This window comes from Gadus chalcogrammus, chromosome 13, assembly GCF_026213295.1.
Source record: "Gadus chalcogrammus isolate NIFS_2021 chromosome 13, NIFS_Gcha_1.0, whole genome shotgun sequence".
Classification (NCBI taxonomy): domain Eukaryota; kingdom Metazoa; phylum Chordata; class Actinopteri; order Gadiformes; family Gadidae; genus Gadus; species Gadus chalcogrammus.
In genome coordinates, this window is record NC_079424.1 from 22,053,421 (window position 1) to 22,068,753 (window position 15,333).

Consider the following 15,333-nt stretch of genomic DNA (forward strand, 5'->3'; position numbering starts at 1 on the left):
CTTCCCTCCGTACTCCGTTTCTCATAGCGCATTTTACTAAATGTTACATAGTATCTACTGCAACTTCAAAAGGATAATATATCATTAAACGATTGGAAATTGCTTTGCTGTCGTGTAATTAGAAATATGAAATATACTAATTGTATTTGTGTTGCATTGTATAAATACATATTATCATTGTATTGGTTGTTGTTCTTCATAATGTAATCTTTATTTAATACAGGCATGTTTGAGAACACTTTGTTTGTGGTCCTCTATGAGCGCCAGTCGCATTGATTGTTGTTAGCAACGAAGCTAAGCGCTAAATGTTGTGGTCGTAACATTTTCAGAGTTAATAGAAGGAATCTCTGATTGCAAACATGAATTTAGAGTTACTCGGTAAGCTATGTATATATGTGTTTTATAACATGTTGGGATGTGTCTGTGTCTGTTTCTCATCGATTACTGCGAAGTTAGCTATTCTAACCCATTAGCTACCTAGCTCCATACATGGATAATCAGGCCAACGATGACTTTAAAACGTCCGTTGCCTTTTAATTCATTAAACAGAACGCGTACTATCAACAGCTTCTTATTTATGGATGTGTATTTTAATTGCAACCATTTACTCTGAAAGGTTTACTCTAATGAAGGCTAATTTGCTTCCTTCCATACTGGGCTGATTGCTGATTTCTGTCTGAAGAATCGTTTGGTCAGAACTACCCTGAGGTAAGTCATCACAAGGATTCTGTACTGGACTTACTAACGTCATCACCAGGACTCTGTAGTAGTCCAACTAACGTCATACCTAGTCTCTGTAGTCGACCCATTAACGTCATACCCAGTCTCTGTAGTAGACGCATTAACGTCATCACCCGGACTCTGTACTGGACCGACTAACGTAATCACTGGGACTCTGTACTGGACCGACTAACGTAATCACCAGGACTCTATAGTAGACACACTAACGTCATACCCAGTCTCTGTAGTAGACAAACTAACGTAATCCCCAGGACTCTGTAGTGGACCGTCTAACGTCATCACCAGGACTCTGTAGTGGACCGTCTAACGTCATCACCAGGACTCTGTAGTGGACCGTCTAACGTCATCACCAGGACTCTGTATTGGACCGACCAACGTCATCACCAGGACTCTGTAGGGGACCCACTTACGTCATCACCATGACTATGTAGTGGACCGACTAACGTCATCACCAGGACTCTGTAGGGGACCCTCTTACGTCATCACCACGACTCTGTAGTGGACTGACTAACATAGTCCACGAGCCTCCTTATGACCCCACAGTACTCCGTACCCACCTGTGCTGTTGTACCAACCCTGCGTGTCGCATCTCCATCACCACTAAGTGATGAGCTTAGCCGTAAAGTGTTGCCATCTGGATTTATTCTTTCATCATTCATCGTCTTCTAGTATTTATACCTGTGACTAATTTCCAGCCGTGTTTTAAGTGAACATGCACATTACATACTCAGTGGATAAAAAAGTTGTCCCATGTCGGCTCAGATAAGGATATCCATGCCGAGTGCGCATATTAAAAACAAATACAATTAGCATTTTATCTCACGATGGGATCCCCATGTGACTGCACATTAGAATGTCGTTGATTGATTTGGGTGATTTGTCTTCACTTTAACTCATTCAGTCGTGTTTAATACTTTTGACAGGAGGCAGATGGCACCCTCGACTGTATCAGTATGGCCCTCACCTGCACCTTCAACCGCTGGGGAACCCTGCTGGCGGTGGGCTGCAACGACGGGCGCATCGTCATCTGGGACTTCCTCACGCGAGGCATCGCTAAGATCATCAGTGCCCACATACACCCCGTGTGCTCCTTATGGTAAAATACAGCAGACACAACTGTAGCTAGACTATTGTTTGTTACTTGTCACTTGGGAAATATGCGTATGCTCAAGCTCAATTTCGAGGACTGCCTGAAGCGCAAGCTACAGTTGATCAAATTAATTAGCGAGGGTGTTTGACACACACGTACGTGTGCCTGTGCGCGTCTTGCCCTTCTTAGTCTTACACAGTTGTTCTCTACCTACAGCTGGAGTCGAGATGGCCACAAGCTGGTCAGCGCCTCAACCGACAATATCGTGTCTCAGTGGGACGTCCTGACGGGGGACTGCGACCAGAGATTCCGGTTTCCATCGCCAATTCTAAAACTCCAGTATCATCCAAGAGACCTGTAAGTGGAGCAACATGTTCGATGACTCATCAATTATTATAGACGATGATATCTTCATTCAGACAGCACATGTTTGGAATACTTTCAGTGCCGTCGTTGTGTACGAGCAAGGTCGTACATGAATTGCTTCACACACTGGTGTTACAGTATAAGTATCCGAGAAGCATAACCCTCTTGGAAGCAGCAATCAACATCAACCAAAACTGCATAGATAACTATGTTCACACTAATTTGAGACTTATTACCAGGTTGTGGAGGGGGTTCAATGGCTCTTGAAAGGGATAAGTGTTTAGTTTTTTATGTGTATTTCCGTTACACATGCTGTCTGTGTTTCAGGGACAAAGTTCTGGTCTGTCCCATGAAGTCGGCCCCAGTGTTGTTGACGCTGTCAGATTCCAAACACGTGGTCCTGCCTGTGGACGACGACTCAGACCTCAACGTGGTGGCCGCCTTTGACAGACGGGGAGAGTTCATCTACACTGGAAACGCCAAGGGAAAGGTCAGTGCTATTGCTGTCATCTTCAGCATTGTTTACTAGCATAGTTTCTGAAGCTGTCCTCGGTTCTCAACACTCACTCTATGCACTCAACTCAACGTATCCAAAACCTGTAGTGCTATATTGACGCCCCTTTTATGCTCTTAATAGATTTTGGGATAAAACAGAGTTTTTATCACCAGGGTGAGTGATGGGTTTATGGAGGACAGTGAGGAAATGAAAAGTGCAGGTCATAATTAAATGATCTTCAAGATTTGGAGAACAAAATTGATAGAAATATGTTTGGAACCCCCAAGTAAGTGTTGGGGGTTTGTTCTCCAAATCTTCTGCGTAGATCCTGGTCCTGAACACTAACACCCAGGAGCTGGTAGCCTCCTTCAGGGTCACCACAGGCACCAGCAACACAACCGCCATCAAGTCCATTGAGTTTGCACGCAAGGGCAGGTAAAGTAGAAGTGACCTTCCTCAACTAAAGACCTATATATATATATATTAGTGCTGTCAGTCAAACACGTTATTAACGGCGTTAACCCAAACCAATTTTAACGGCGTTAATCTTTTTATCGTGCGATTAACGCATTTTTTTTATTTTTCTATTTTTTTTTTTCTATTTTTTTTTTTTAAGCACTATAGGCTTTTTGTTTGTATCGTCCTGTTTTGATCAGTATATGCCAATATACTTGTTATCATTAAAAAAACATTTGCACAAGGCAAGGCGATGCACTTCTCCATGTTGATAAGAGCATTAAAATGAGAAAAATTAATGGGACAAAGAAATCAAGGGATTTTTAGAATAGGAAATTGTTTGCGATTAATCGTGAGTTAACTATGGCATTATTGCGATTCATCACGATTAAATATTTTAATCGCTTGACAGCACTAATATATATATATAGCACAGGGCCGTACTGGTTGTTGTATAACACTAACCCCTGTGAATAGAGCTAACATTGAGTGGACCTTTCTCTGCTCCGATGCTGATTCTCCCGTGTTCCCTCCTTTGGTCTGTGCTGCAGTTGTTTCCTCATCAACACGGCGGACCGGATCATCAGGGTGTACGACGGCAGGGAGATCCTCACGTGTGGCAAGGATGGGGAGCCGGAGCCCCTGCAGAAGCTCCAGGATCTGGTCAACAGGTGATCAGTGGCCCCCAACATCACCCCCGGTCGTATTCTACAAACGCAAGCAGGCCTCATTAAATCATGTGGTTCAATTGTATTTGTATAGCCCTTAATCACCGTTACAGTCTCAAAGGGCTTAACAGGCCAAATATTTATGACACCACAAAAACTCCCTTAACTAGCAAAACATTTTAAATCAGTTCTGGCCGGTTAACCATAAAGAGAATCCAGGCATTCAGTTGCAGTCACTGCACTGCACTGAACCGACAGAATAGTGAATTAGAGGGGAAAGTGCCTACTGGAATTATAGACTGCTGCTAATATAGTAACAGCACAGACAAGCACAAACAGGCACGCATCGATGCAATCAGAAACAGAAACATTATCATGATCAGACAGACACTGACACACATCATCCACGTATTGGATGCTGATGTCGGTATCCTGCCCGACATCAGCATCGTCACTAACCCTTCATCACTCACCCGTCTGTGATCAGAACTCCCTGGAAGCGCTGCTGCTTCTCTGGAGACGGAGAGTACATTGTGGCCGGCTCCGCCCGGCAGCATGCGCTGTACATCTGGGAGAAGAGCATCGGCAACCTGGTGAAGATCCTGCACGGGACCAGGGGGGAGCTGCTGCTGGACGTGGCGGTAAGGACCTCCCACTTTTATCATAGTGCTGCCTGAGAGACGCTCTTCAGTCCATGTATAGAGCCCGCATGGGTACATACCTCACACATGTGGAAGGTCTATTTGATCCCTTATAGATGTGCTATAGATGTAAACACATCAACGCTCATTGCTCAGTGGTCCCTTTGGATGAGGAGGTATATGGTGTAGTTTGACCTCAACGGTTTAGATATTGAGATGAGGTGCAGCAGTAAACACCCAGACAACTGGTGAATGTTGAACGAGTGCAGGCACAACATTTGAACTTGTTTGGTTAGTATTTTGCAGTCATATTGTTTTACCCGGTATGAACTTTGACCCCTCTCTAGTGGCATCCTGTGCGACCAATCATCACCTCCATCTCCAGTGGCGTTGTGTCCATCTGGGCCCAGAACCAAGTGGTAAGGGAACTCTACTAATCCAGTCGGATCTGGTTGATTCCGGTGAAATGCCGCCATCACCTGATCACCATTTGCTTCTCCTGGTTAAAGGAAAACTGGAGTGCCTTCGCCCCGGACTTCAAAGAGCTGGACGAGAACGTGGAGTACGAGGAGAGGGAGTCTGAGTTTGACATTGAAGACGAGGACAAGAGTGAACCGGAGCAGACGGGTGGGCACACTTTGCATATCAGTACGGTGGGCTGCTACTGCTGCTCAGTGTGTTTTTGATTTGGCTCTGTTGGTGTGTTTCAGGTGGAGATGCTGCGGAAGATGAGGAGGTGGATGTCACCACTGTGGACCCCATTATTGCATTTTGCAGCAGGTCAGTGACTTCAATGTGATAATCAATTATTCATGTCTCGTATAACAAATGGGTATTCAAGCTTTCTTTTTTCTTCCGTTGTCTTATTTGTATTGGCCAATACTAGCTTTACAACATGTTGTCTGCATCAGCCTGATCTAAAAACAGGTCTCATGAGGAACACCATTGATGACCTGTTAATTAGGGGGGCACATTTAAAGACAGGGTGGCTGGTGTGTGAGTGACTCCCATCTAGGGCTGCAACTAACGATTATTTTAATAATCGATTAATCGGTCGATCATTTTTTCGATGAATCGGATAAAAAAAGAAACACTTGTAATCGCCAAATCTTTATCCAAAAACTGAACATTACTTCAAATTCATAGTGCAGACTGAAGTGTAAAAACGTCCGGTTGTGTGATTACTACCGCTGCTTTGAATGACTGTCGATGCACGCGGTGCCGACTCCGAGCCCGTCTGCACAACGTCTGCAGCAGCAGCAGCTGACAGTTTTCGGTTGGACTAGACGGATACTGAGTTGAAGGAGTTTTTTTATACACACTTATAAACACTTTTATATAGTCCAGTGTTAAGATATGACCAAAATACAAGCTGTGGTCGCTCACACTAAAGCTCGCTGTGGGCGTGCATGAACCATGAACCAACCTGTCGGCGGCTGGCTGTAAACAGTGCCGCGCCTACGAGTGACCTAAAAATCGCGCGACACAACGAATCGATGACCAAATTAGTGGCCAATGCTTTTAGTAATCAAAATCGATTTGTTGTTGCTGCCCTACTCCCCTCGCAGAGTCAGTTATTCAAACCTAGGCAACATCCTGTCCATCTTTATTTTAAGTTTATCGGCTATAGTTTACCAAACAGAAAGTTGACTCTCCAAAGTGTATCCCACACGGCGGTCCTCATTTCCTGCCCAATCCTCCAGTTGCTTGCTACAGATGCAACAGGCCAAGAAAGACCACGACTAGATGAATGCTTTGTTTCCATTTAATACATATAATTTCTGAGTGTCATGAGGGTGCAGCTGGCCAGGGGGAGTTACCCCGCCTTCGACCTTCTAAGATAGTGAACCAGCAGGAGTCTCCAGACTGAAGTGAAATATATAGCAGAACAGCGCTGTCGGGACCGTGTGCAAAATCCTTGTTTACTGTAAACAAGGATTTTATTTTAACAAGGATTTTTACATTTAAAAATTGTAATACAATTTTTAAATGTATTGGATATTCAACCGATCTTCATGCTCCGAATTACAGGGATCGTACACGGGTTACTAAAGACACGATCACTGCGATGAGTCCAGAGTGTTTACCAAAGAGTAGGATCGGTACTGCTCTATTAAACCTGGCATTGGGCGATAGGCAGGAGGATTCAGTCCCAATCTGCTACATCACCAGTAGAGGGCACCAGATCCCATTCACGGCCCCTTTAAACATTTAGGAGAGGCCAGACAGATCTGCAGAGGGAAACCAAAGGGAAGTTAGTGACATCAGGAGGGCTCAAAACTCTTTTGGAAATGGAACAATGAAAACCTTTTTTTTTTTTCGATCCCAGCCACCAGCGCAGCGAAAATGTAATCAAAGCTGGTTTGCCTCCTTCTGTGCAGTGATGAGGAGCTTGAGGACTACAAAGCCTTGCTGTACCTGCCAATCGCCCCAGAGGTGGAGGACCCAGAGGAGAACCCTTTCGGACCCCCACCCGAGGCCTCTGGTCAGGTGACCCCCACAGAGGAGGGCCTGGGGACGGGCGACAAGAAGCAGCGGCAGCCCTCGGCCGATGGAGGGCCGGCTAAGAAGAAGGCCCGCACCACGACCATAGAGCTGCAGGGAGTGCCCAGTGACGGTAAGAGATAGGGCTTGGTATTGCCAGGTACCTCACAATTAAATTAAATTCCATATTGATCCAATTGCTTCGATATCGATTTAATAATCGAGTAGATGACAAAAATACCTAAATATTATTACATATACCTATTTGTATTGGTTTAGAATAAAAAAAGTAACGATCATAAGATGGACTAATGTGAAAGTGTATACCTGTAGTGCTTTTTATGGAAATAATTGATAAAAAAAAAAATCTGAATCGAGAACAAATAAATTGCAGTGCATTGATGAATTGATATTTTTACCCAACCCTAGTAAGAGACCTGAGTCTCCTTAATCCTCCTTAATCCCTAAAGGAGATGATTGTAACTGCCCGAGGTAGTGTTCGCAGTTAGCCAAATATACGCACTTCCAGATCCCTGCCCGTGATCCAGATCTCTGTTCCATGACCAGACGATGCTGAAGCTAATTAAAGTGAACCGTTGCCGTCACCCGGTCGTGAGCTAGTCTGCTGTCTTTAGACTCATCTTCAGCCTGACCAGTGAGACATCATGAAGCCCAACTACAGCATAGAGAGGATACAGACCTGGGGCCGTATTCACAAAGGATCTTAGGGCTAAAAGTAGGTCCTAACTGGCGAATTAAGGAGTAACTCCTAAAAATAATGGGCGTGTCACTCTTAAATTTAGGACTCCTAACTTTATTCACTAAGAGCAATTCACAAAGTATTTTAGGCCTAAAAGTAGCACCTAAGTCTAGGAGAGCTTAAAAGTCCTCAAGAGGACTCCTAACTCAGTAAGACCTATTCACAAAGAATCGTAAAATGCCTGCGAGACGAAATGTTAGGGTATTAAACTTGTTGTGGAGTAGTGCGCGATGCATTAACATCCCCGACTAACAGGAATAATCAGATTAGTCCCGAAATAAAATGTTTGGCCACACTACGTTATTTAGCAACAGGGGAAATGCAACTTTGCAATGCCGACGATTTAAAAATATCGCAACCATTTAATGGTGTGCGGTCTGAGGCAGCTTTTTGAGATGTACCAGGTGTCACTTGCTGGGTGACAGTGACTATCCATGCAAGACGCGGCTCTAGACACCGTGGCTCTAGACACCCTACCTCAATCCACAACCGGTCGTGTATGTTTGTGTGCTCTAGCATATATGGAAGAAATCAGTAAACAATAATAAATATGGATTCAACAAATAAAAGGCATCAAAGAGCCAATACGATGTGTTTTAGGCATAGGACTAAGCGTAATCTGCGTAATCACTTACATCAGTGGTTTTCAAACTGGGGCGCGCCCCCCCTGGGGGGCGCCAGAGTTCTTCAGGGGGGGGGCGCGACGTGAGAAAAAAATAAACCCGAAAAAAAACCTGAAAGTCGATGATTCGAATCATCAGTCGTTCTTCTTCAACTGTAGAAGTAACATAACTAAATACATTTTCAATCATTTATCTTCGTGCAAACCATTTAACAAATCTACACACTTGTATCTTCAATAATATCTAAACAGAATTTCGATATCATTTAGAATTTCTTCAGAATCACAGTTTTAGTTTCATGCCGCTTCGTTTTCAGCTGTTTTCATTGAAGACGTCTGGCCATTCTGATACACCTACTTCTAGACATCGTAACTCATTCCTTTTTCAACCGTTTACCATCGTTCAAACCATTAAACAAATCTACACACTTGTATCTTCAATACTATCGAAACTGAATTTTGATAGCATTTATACTTTTTTCAGAATCACAGTTTGTTTCAAACCGGCATCGTTTTCAGTTGCTTATAATAATTTAGGTCACCATAGCAACGCCGGTAAACAAACCCCGCCGAATAGTCGAATCTCTGGACTGAAAAGGCAGATCTGATTCGACTCAGAGTCGGGGACAGCCCTAGAAAATAATATTGCTGGCTAACTTTCGCAAAATGGATCGGTTTTTAGTATCTAAAGCTACAGTGAGTAAGGAGACAGAGTCTGGGGCAAGCAAAAAAAGAAGAAAGTATGACCATGAATATTTAAACTTGGGATTTTCATGGACTGGATCTGAAGATGCTCCACTGCCACAGTGTGTGGTTTGCAAAGAGGTGCTAGCTAATGACGGTATGAGACCATGTCGACTCCGGCGTCATATTGAGACCAAGCACCCAAGTCTGGTGACCAAGCCCCGGGAGTTTTTTGATAGGAAGCCAAATGAACTGCGGTCACAGTAGAAAGTAATCCAGGGGGGGGGGGGCTCCGCTGAAATTTCTTCTCTGAGGGGGGGCTCACTCTCTCACACTTTGAAAACCCCTGATTTACATGTTATACTTTAATGTGGTGGAGAGAGGAATTGGGCAGATGAAACGTCGGTTTCATGTCCTCCACGGCGAAATACGCCTCACCCCAGAGAGGGCAAGCACAGTAATCACTGTATGTGCCATTCTACACAACCTCTGCAAGCGGAGGAACATTCCACAGCCAGACGCTGATGATGATGATGATGATGATGGCGATCAACATGACAAGGAATTTGGCCGTGTGGTACCGAGTGGACAGGCATTTAGGAATCACTTTGAAAACACATTTTAGGTAAACACCTTGGCACAAATCAGTCAACACTTAGGTAGTTCATAACATTTATTTTATTTTACATTTTACATATTTTTATTGTTTGCTTTCTCTCTCTCTTGAACGTGCAGGCTACAACGTCATTATCGTGGTCTGCACAAAATTGTCATCACGCGTGTATTCTGCTAACTGCACTATAACTACTTAATAGGAATTCATTTCTAGCCTAGGCTATTTCCTTGTTTTTCGGTGATTCAGTGGGCTCGTCTGAACAACCAATCACCGAACTGACCGCTTCTAAACTCGTGCACGAGAATTGACGTAATCCATAGCGACGGCACGTCACTCTTAGTTCACTCTTTGTGATTTATCCTTAGTAAGAGTAGGTCTCAGCGGCTTTGTGAATAACTTTTAAGAAAAAACTCCTACGTAAAATGTTTTAGCGCGAGTTAGGAGCACTCATAGCGGTAAGATAAAATGCTTTGTGAATACGGCTCCTGGACCAGCACTAGTGCTGAGCTACAACGGTCTGCACTGGTAGATGGCTGAAGGAGTGACTTCTACATCCATGGGAGCCATTGGTCTGACCTGCACTCTGTTGCTCTGTGTTCCCCTCTCAGAGGTGCACCCCCTGCTGGGCGTGAAAGGGGACGGCAAGTCCAAGAAGAAGACGGCGGGACGGCCCAAAGGCTCCAAAGGTAAAGAGAAAGACTTCTCCTTCAGGCCCAAGGCCTACCGTGCGGTGGACCGGGGGGGCGATCGGCCCGTCCCCTCCGCTGAGGCTCCGTCTGGGACGGGGGCTGCAGGAGGAGGAGGAGGAGGGACGAAGGGCAGAGTGGAAGGAGGCGTGGCCGGGGGTCAGGACGCTGCTGCCCACAGTGAGTCCCAGAACTAGTCCCGCTCATTGGCTCCCCTAGTGGCGGTGTCACGTTAAAATTGTACCGGGGGCGAAAGTTGTACCGGCCTACGTCATCGTTTGTTTACATCCTGACAACCTGACAACCTGCCCTGCAACAGACGACGCGATGCAGAAAACATGTTTCCAAACGACGAAATAACATAATACAGATAGCGGATCGCTATCTGAATTATGATATATAGCGATAACACTTGTATTTGTATTGTATTTAATTGTTTAATCGAAACAATAAAGAAACTTGACCGCGAAACGGGCGATCGCGTCAAATGACGCGTCAAATCACGTAGGAAGGTTCTTGAACATTCTAGACTATGAAACCTGCTTAAAACACTCAGTTTACTAGCTAAATTCGATTAAACAATTCAATACAATGCAAATATAAAGTAAAAACAAGTGTTTTCTAGCGATCCGTTATCTGTATTATGTTTCATTAACCCTCCTACGTCATTTGACGCGATCGCCCGTTTCGCGGGCAAAACATTTGTCATTTGACGCGATCGCCCGTTTCGCGGGCAATTTTTTTTATTGTTTCGATTAAACAATTAAATACAATACAAATATAAAGTAAAAACAAGTGTTATCGCTATCCATCATAATACAGATAGCGATCCGCTATCTGTATTATGTTATTTCGTCGTTTGGAAACATGTTTTCTGCATCGCGTCGTCTGTTGCAGGGCAGGTTGTCAGGATGTAAACAAACGATGACGTAGGCCGGTACAATTTTCGCCCCCGGTACAATTTTAACGTGACAGCGGCCCACAGAGCAACACTTTATAAGGGTCGTGCTGGCGCCTAAAAACAGAGCCCAAAGAATCTCATGTGTTCGTAAGAGTCGGCTAGAGAGAGCCCTCGATTGACATCAGCGTTGTCCTTTAAAGAGGCCGTCTGGGCATCCCCGGTAACCATGACAACAGTCATTGTCAATCCCAGTTATTGAGTCACTGATTGATGCTAAGGCTAATGTGCGTACTTTCATCATTAATATATGTGCTATTGTGGAATATTTTAATTCCAGATTATTGCTGTATAATACTATGCACAGTACTTTGTCTCATTCTGTCCATCCTTTTGTAGAGTTAATTTTAGATGTTGTTGCTTCATAAATTAAATAACCTCCTTTGAATGAGTGGTAGCTGGCTATACTTTTGTGGCTAGTTTCTGTCTATTTCCTGCTTGGCCTTTGACCCTCCTTCTCCTGCCTCGCTCCTCCCTGGGTTTGTGATGTTTTTATTATTATTATTATTATTATTATTATTATTATTATGTGCTTTAGTGGAACTTTCTGTGCTTTCAATATAAGCAAAGGTTGCCTTTATCTCACGTACTACTATATATCTCTGACGTACAGCTACTACTAAATCTATACATCTCTGACATACTACTACATCTATATATCTCTGACATACTACTACATCTATATATCTCTGACATACTACTACATCTATATATCTCTGACGTACTACTACCGTATCTAAATATCAATTACAAATGTGCACCTTATCCCATATGATTTTTTGGCTGTGGCAGTTCAAGTTCAACTTTATTCATTTTCTAATTACTTTTATTTTATCTGAAGTATAAGAGTGGTATTATGGCAGCTGTGTGTTTTTTAACCAGGATTTAACCAGTATCAATATTGGCAGTTAATAATAAACATGCTTCTGTTTATTAATATAAAGAAATAGCAACTTTTCAGATTTCCACAGGTTGCTTTTAATTAATGCACTTCTGCTGCTCTGGTTTATCGTCTGTATTTCATGTTCTAGCTTGTGAATATAGGTCTTGGCAGGAGATGAATAGTCTTATAAAGTGTTGCCACTGCAAATTCAATTGAATAAAAAAAGATATCTAACATAGACTCGAGTGGGGAAATGTATTTTTGGGTAGAATGTTAACTTAACAGCATTATTTTTTATTTTACTTTGCAGGGAGTCTGGTTTCACAGTCATACAAACAACATGATATTGGCGGTATGGATTGATCTTTGCACCAAAAGATCTGGAAAAACTACAGGCTGAACCATAGAGCTCCTCTCTACGTTTAGCCTTCAAACCCCCGGAAAACACAATTTAACTTTTTAGAAAAATCCTGTGAATAAAGTAAAAATAATTCTTAATTTGATTTCTGTTGAGCTGTGTGTGCGATCTCTTAATCTCTTTTATTGATAAGATAATCTGAACAGCCATTGTCCTTTTTGTACGTTTTTTTATAAGTATATATTAAAGCTGTGGTTATTATTTTGCTCTTGTGTGTAGTTTTGTTTAATCAAACTTAAAGGTCCTTGATTATTTTTGTAGTGTTAGCTCTGTGGCTAGTGTTAGCATTGGGCTAGCAATCCTTCTGACGCTGCTTCAATGACGTTATTCACCAAGCATAACAGGTGAATAACACGTTAAAACACATCAGATAAGCTCTAAACTGGAGATGTTAGAAACAAATTAGAGTAAAAACTAGTGTCAGAGATGTTAACTCGGATGCTAACTATTGTCGAAGCTGCTAGCATTGGGTTCTAAACCGGGTACAGCTCACGGGGGGGTGGGGGGGCAGACTCTGAACAGGGTATCAACCCCCCCTGCCCGCATCGAGCGGGAGCCTACGCCTGCAGCTCCAGACCAGAGGACTCCTCTGGTCTCTCTAGGGGGTCCTGATGGGCCCAGGGTCGACCTCGATGTCCCCAGCACGTCCCCCCAACGATCCAAAGGCCCCCTCAGTCCCCTCAGTCTGGTGATACCTCGGGCCGACCCAGACCGTCCCGAACCCTGCATTTCTTCATGTGGTCTGCAATTGATGAATACAATACAAGGACCGTGGATTCAATTCAAGGTCCATACTGCACTTTTGTTCCTGAATAGAGAGGTCATCCTTCACGGTGCCGTCGTCGTTACGCTAGGTTTGAGTGTACAGGTACATTACCGCTATAGTAATAATGCACATTACACTAGGTATGAGTACTGTACATACCGCTATAGTAATAATGCACATTACACTAGGGGTGAGTACTGTACATACCGCTATAGTAATAATGCACATTACACTAGGTGTGAGTACTGTACATACCGTACATACCGCTATAGTAGTGGTGCACATTACCCTAGGTGTGAGTACTGTACATACCGCTATAGTAATAATGCACATTACACTAGGGGTGAGTACTGTACATACCGCTATAGTAGTAATGCACAATACCCTAGGTGTGAGTACTGTACATGCGACAATAGTATTGCACGTTACCCTAGGTGTGAGTGTAGGGTACAAACCACTATAGTAGTGGTGCATGTTACCGTGGGTTGGTACAAAACTCTATAGTAGTAGTGCATCTCCAAAGAATCCAACACGGAATGCTAGATTTCATTAAACCTCTTTTATTAGAGCAGCTGCGACAAAATCCAAAATATTTTAAAATATTGTCCTCTATAACAATGTATTCTGGCTTTGAAAGTGTGCTTCAACCTGTCTCGTGTTTGTGTGTAAAGGAGGGCTGTGTACCAGGTGTGTGTTGTATGGCCCCTGGTGCATCGCATCAATCCACCAGTAACGATGGCTTAGCACAGAAGGTCTGTCGTATTTGAAAGCAAACTATTCAACTATGTACATGAAACTACTAAGAAAGGAGGTGAAACAAGGAGCATTAGTATTTCAAAGAGATAACTTCACATTGGTACATTATATATATATATATATATATATATATATATATATATATATATATATATATATATGTATATATATATACATACATAAACATATGTGTATATACATTTATGTATATATGTATATATATTATGTATATATATATGTGTGTGTGTGTGTGTGTGTGTGTGTGTGTGTGTACTCTACATATAGCTTGTATTTAACTGCGATAAACCAACATTATCCATTAACCTCATTAATCAGTGAGCATCCAAAACAAAACACTGTTGAATCTCTTTGCTAACATTCTGGATAGTAAAACAAATCAAATATGCACTTGGTACAATGACACCAGTAAAGTCAATAACAAATTATGTATAGTTCACACTTTAAAACAAAGTTTCTTACCTTTTTTGCTAATTGTTTTTCTGCTTTCAGAAAGTTATAAAAGTATAACTTACTAAATTTAAATTGCTAAATATAAAACAACACAGTTAATCATTCCATCTAAAGTCAGAACGGGGCTCCTTTTGGCGATTCAATAAAAATGTTACACTATTTTAAATAAGGTGATATGAAAAATATCTATAGTTATGAGAAGCTTCCATATCTACAGGTGTTTTTTCTTACTATTTTTTTCTCAGTGGCATCATGAGTTTTATTTGGGTAAACTGATTCGTATCACCATAAGATGGAACCTGACTTCAAGGGTGAATACTTTGTGTAAGGAGTTATGAACTACTGAGGTACTATTGCACATCCCAAACAGCTTTCTGAATGTGCAGGCCTTTTTAGAATGTAAACAAGCCCATCGTCTGAGATAATCCAACATGAGGAAAGGCAGTAAAGTCCAGTCATGTAGGGGTTCTGTAAACACGCTGCAGATTGTAGGGTCAAAGGGCCTGGCTCATGGTAGAAAGAAAGTCAACTTAGAAAAGGTCATGAAGAAGCAGCACATCTTGTAATATTTACAACACCAACTTAAGCAATATTTTGATTGTAGACAGTAAAACCTGCATCTTTTCATTTTGATCACACTTTTACTTTTCTCTTCCCGCCATATGCACCAAAAGCTTCATTAGTGAACGAAGACGTATAGCTCAGACAATTAGGCCACTTGGCATTGCTCTTGAGAATCCAATTATAGAATATATGGATTTATTTATTTAT

General features: G+C 42.6%; 1 protein-coding gene across 2 annotated transcripts; it reads left to right on the top strand.

The window, feature by feature from the left end:
• Positions 1 to 244: 244 nt before the first annotated feature.
• On the top strand, positions 245 to 13,049 carry rbbp5 (retinoblastoma binding protein 5). Of its 2 annotated transcripts, none has more exons than XM_056605980.1 (14): positions 245 to 378; positions 683 to 708; positions 1,665 to 1,837; positions 2,048 to 2,188; positions 2,525 to 2,687; positions 3,019 to 3,128; positions 3,701 to 3,820; positions 4,305 to 4,458; positions 4,806 to 4,877; positions 4,968 to 5,085; positions 5,169 to 5,238; positions 6,840 to 7,075; positions 10,233 to 10,490; positions 12,462 to 13,049. In XM_056605980.1, exons 1-14 carry the CDS (start codon positions 360 to 362, stop codon positions 12,512 to 12,514), a joined length of 1,713 nt encoding a protein of 570 aa, XP_056461955.1. In that variant the 5' UTR covers positions 245 to 359; the 3' UTR covers positions 12,515 to 13,049. The 2 variants fall into 2 exon arrangements, with proteins under 2 accessions (XP_056461955.1, XP_056461956.1); XM_056605981.1 differs by having other exon boundaries at positions 10,233 to 10,310; positions 12,462 to 13,047.
• Positions 13,050 to 15,333: the final 2,284 nt, after the last annotated feature.

Bases quoted from the DNA above. Each gene is read 5' to 3' on its own strand.
- rbbp5 (XM_056605980.1), top strand. The intron at 2,189-2,524 runs GTAAGTGGAGCA...TCTGTGTTTCAG, and splicing joins CAGTATCATCCAAGAGACCT to GGACAAAGTTCTGGTCTGTC. The intron at 10,491-12,461 runs GTGAGTCCCAGA...TTTACTTTGCAG, and splicing joins TCAGGACGCTGCTGCCCACA to GGAGTCTGGTTTCACAGTCA.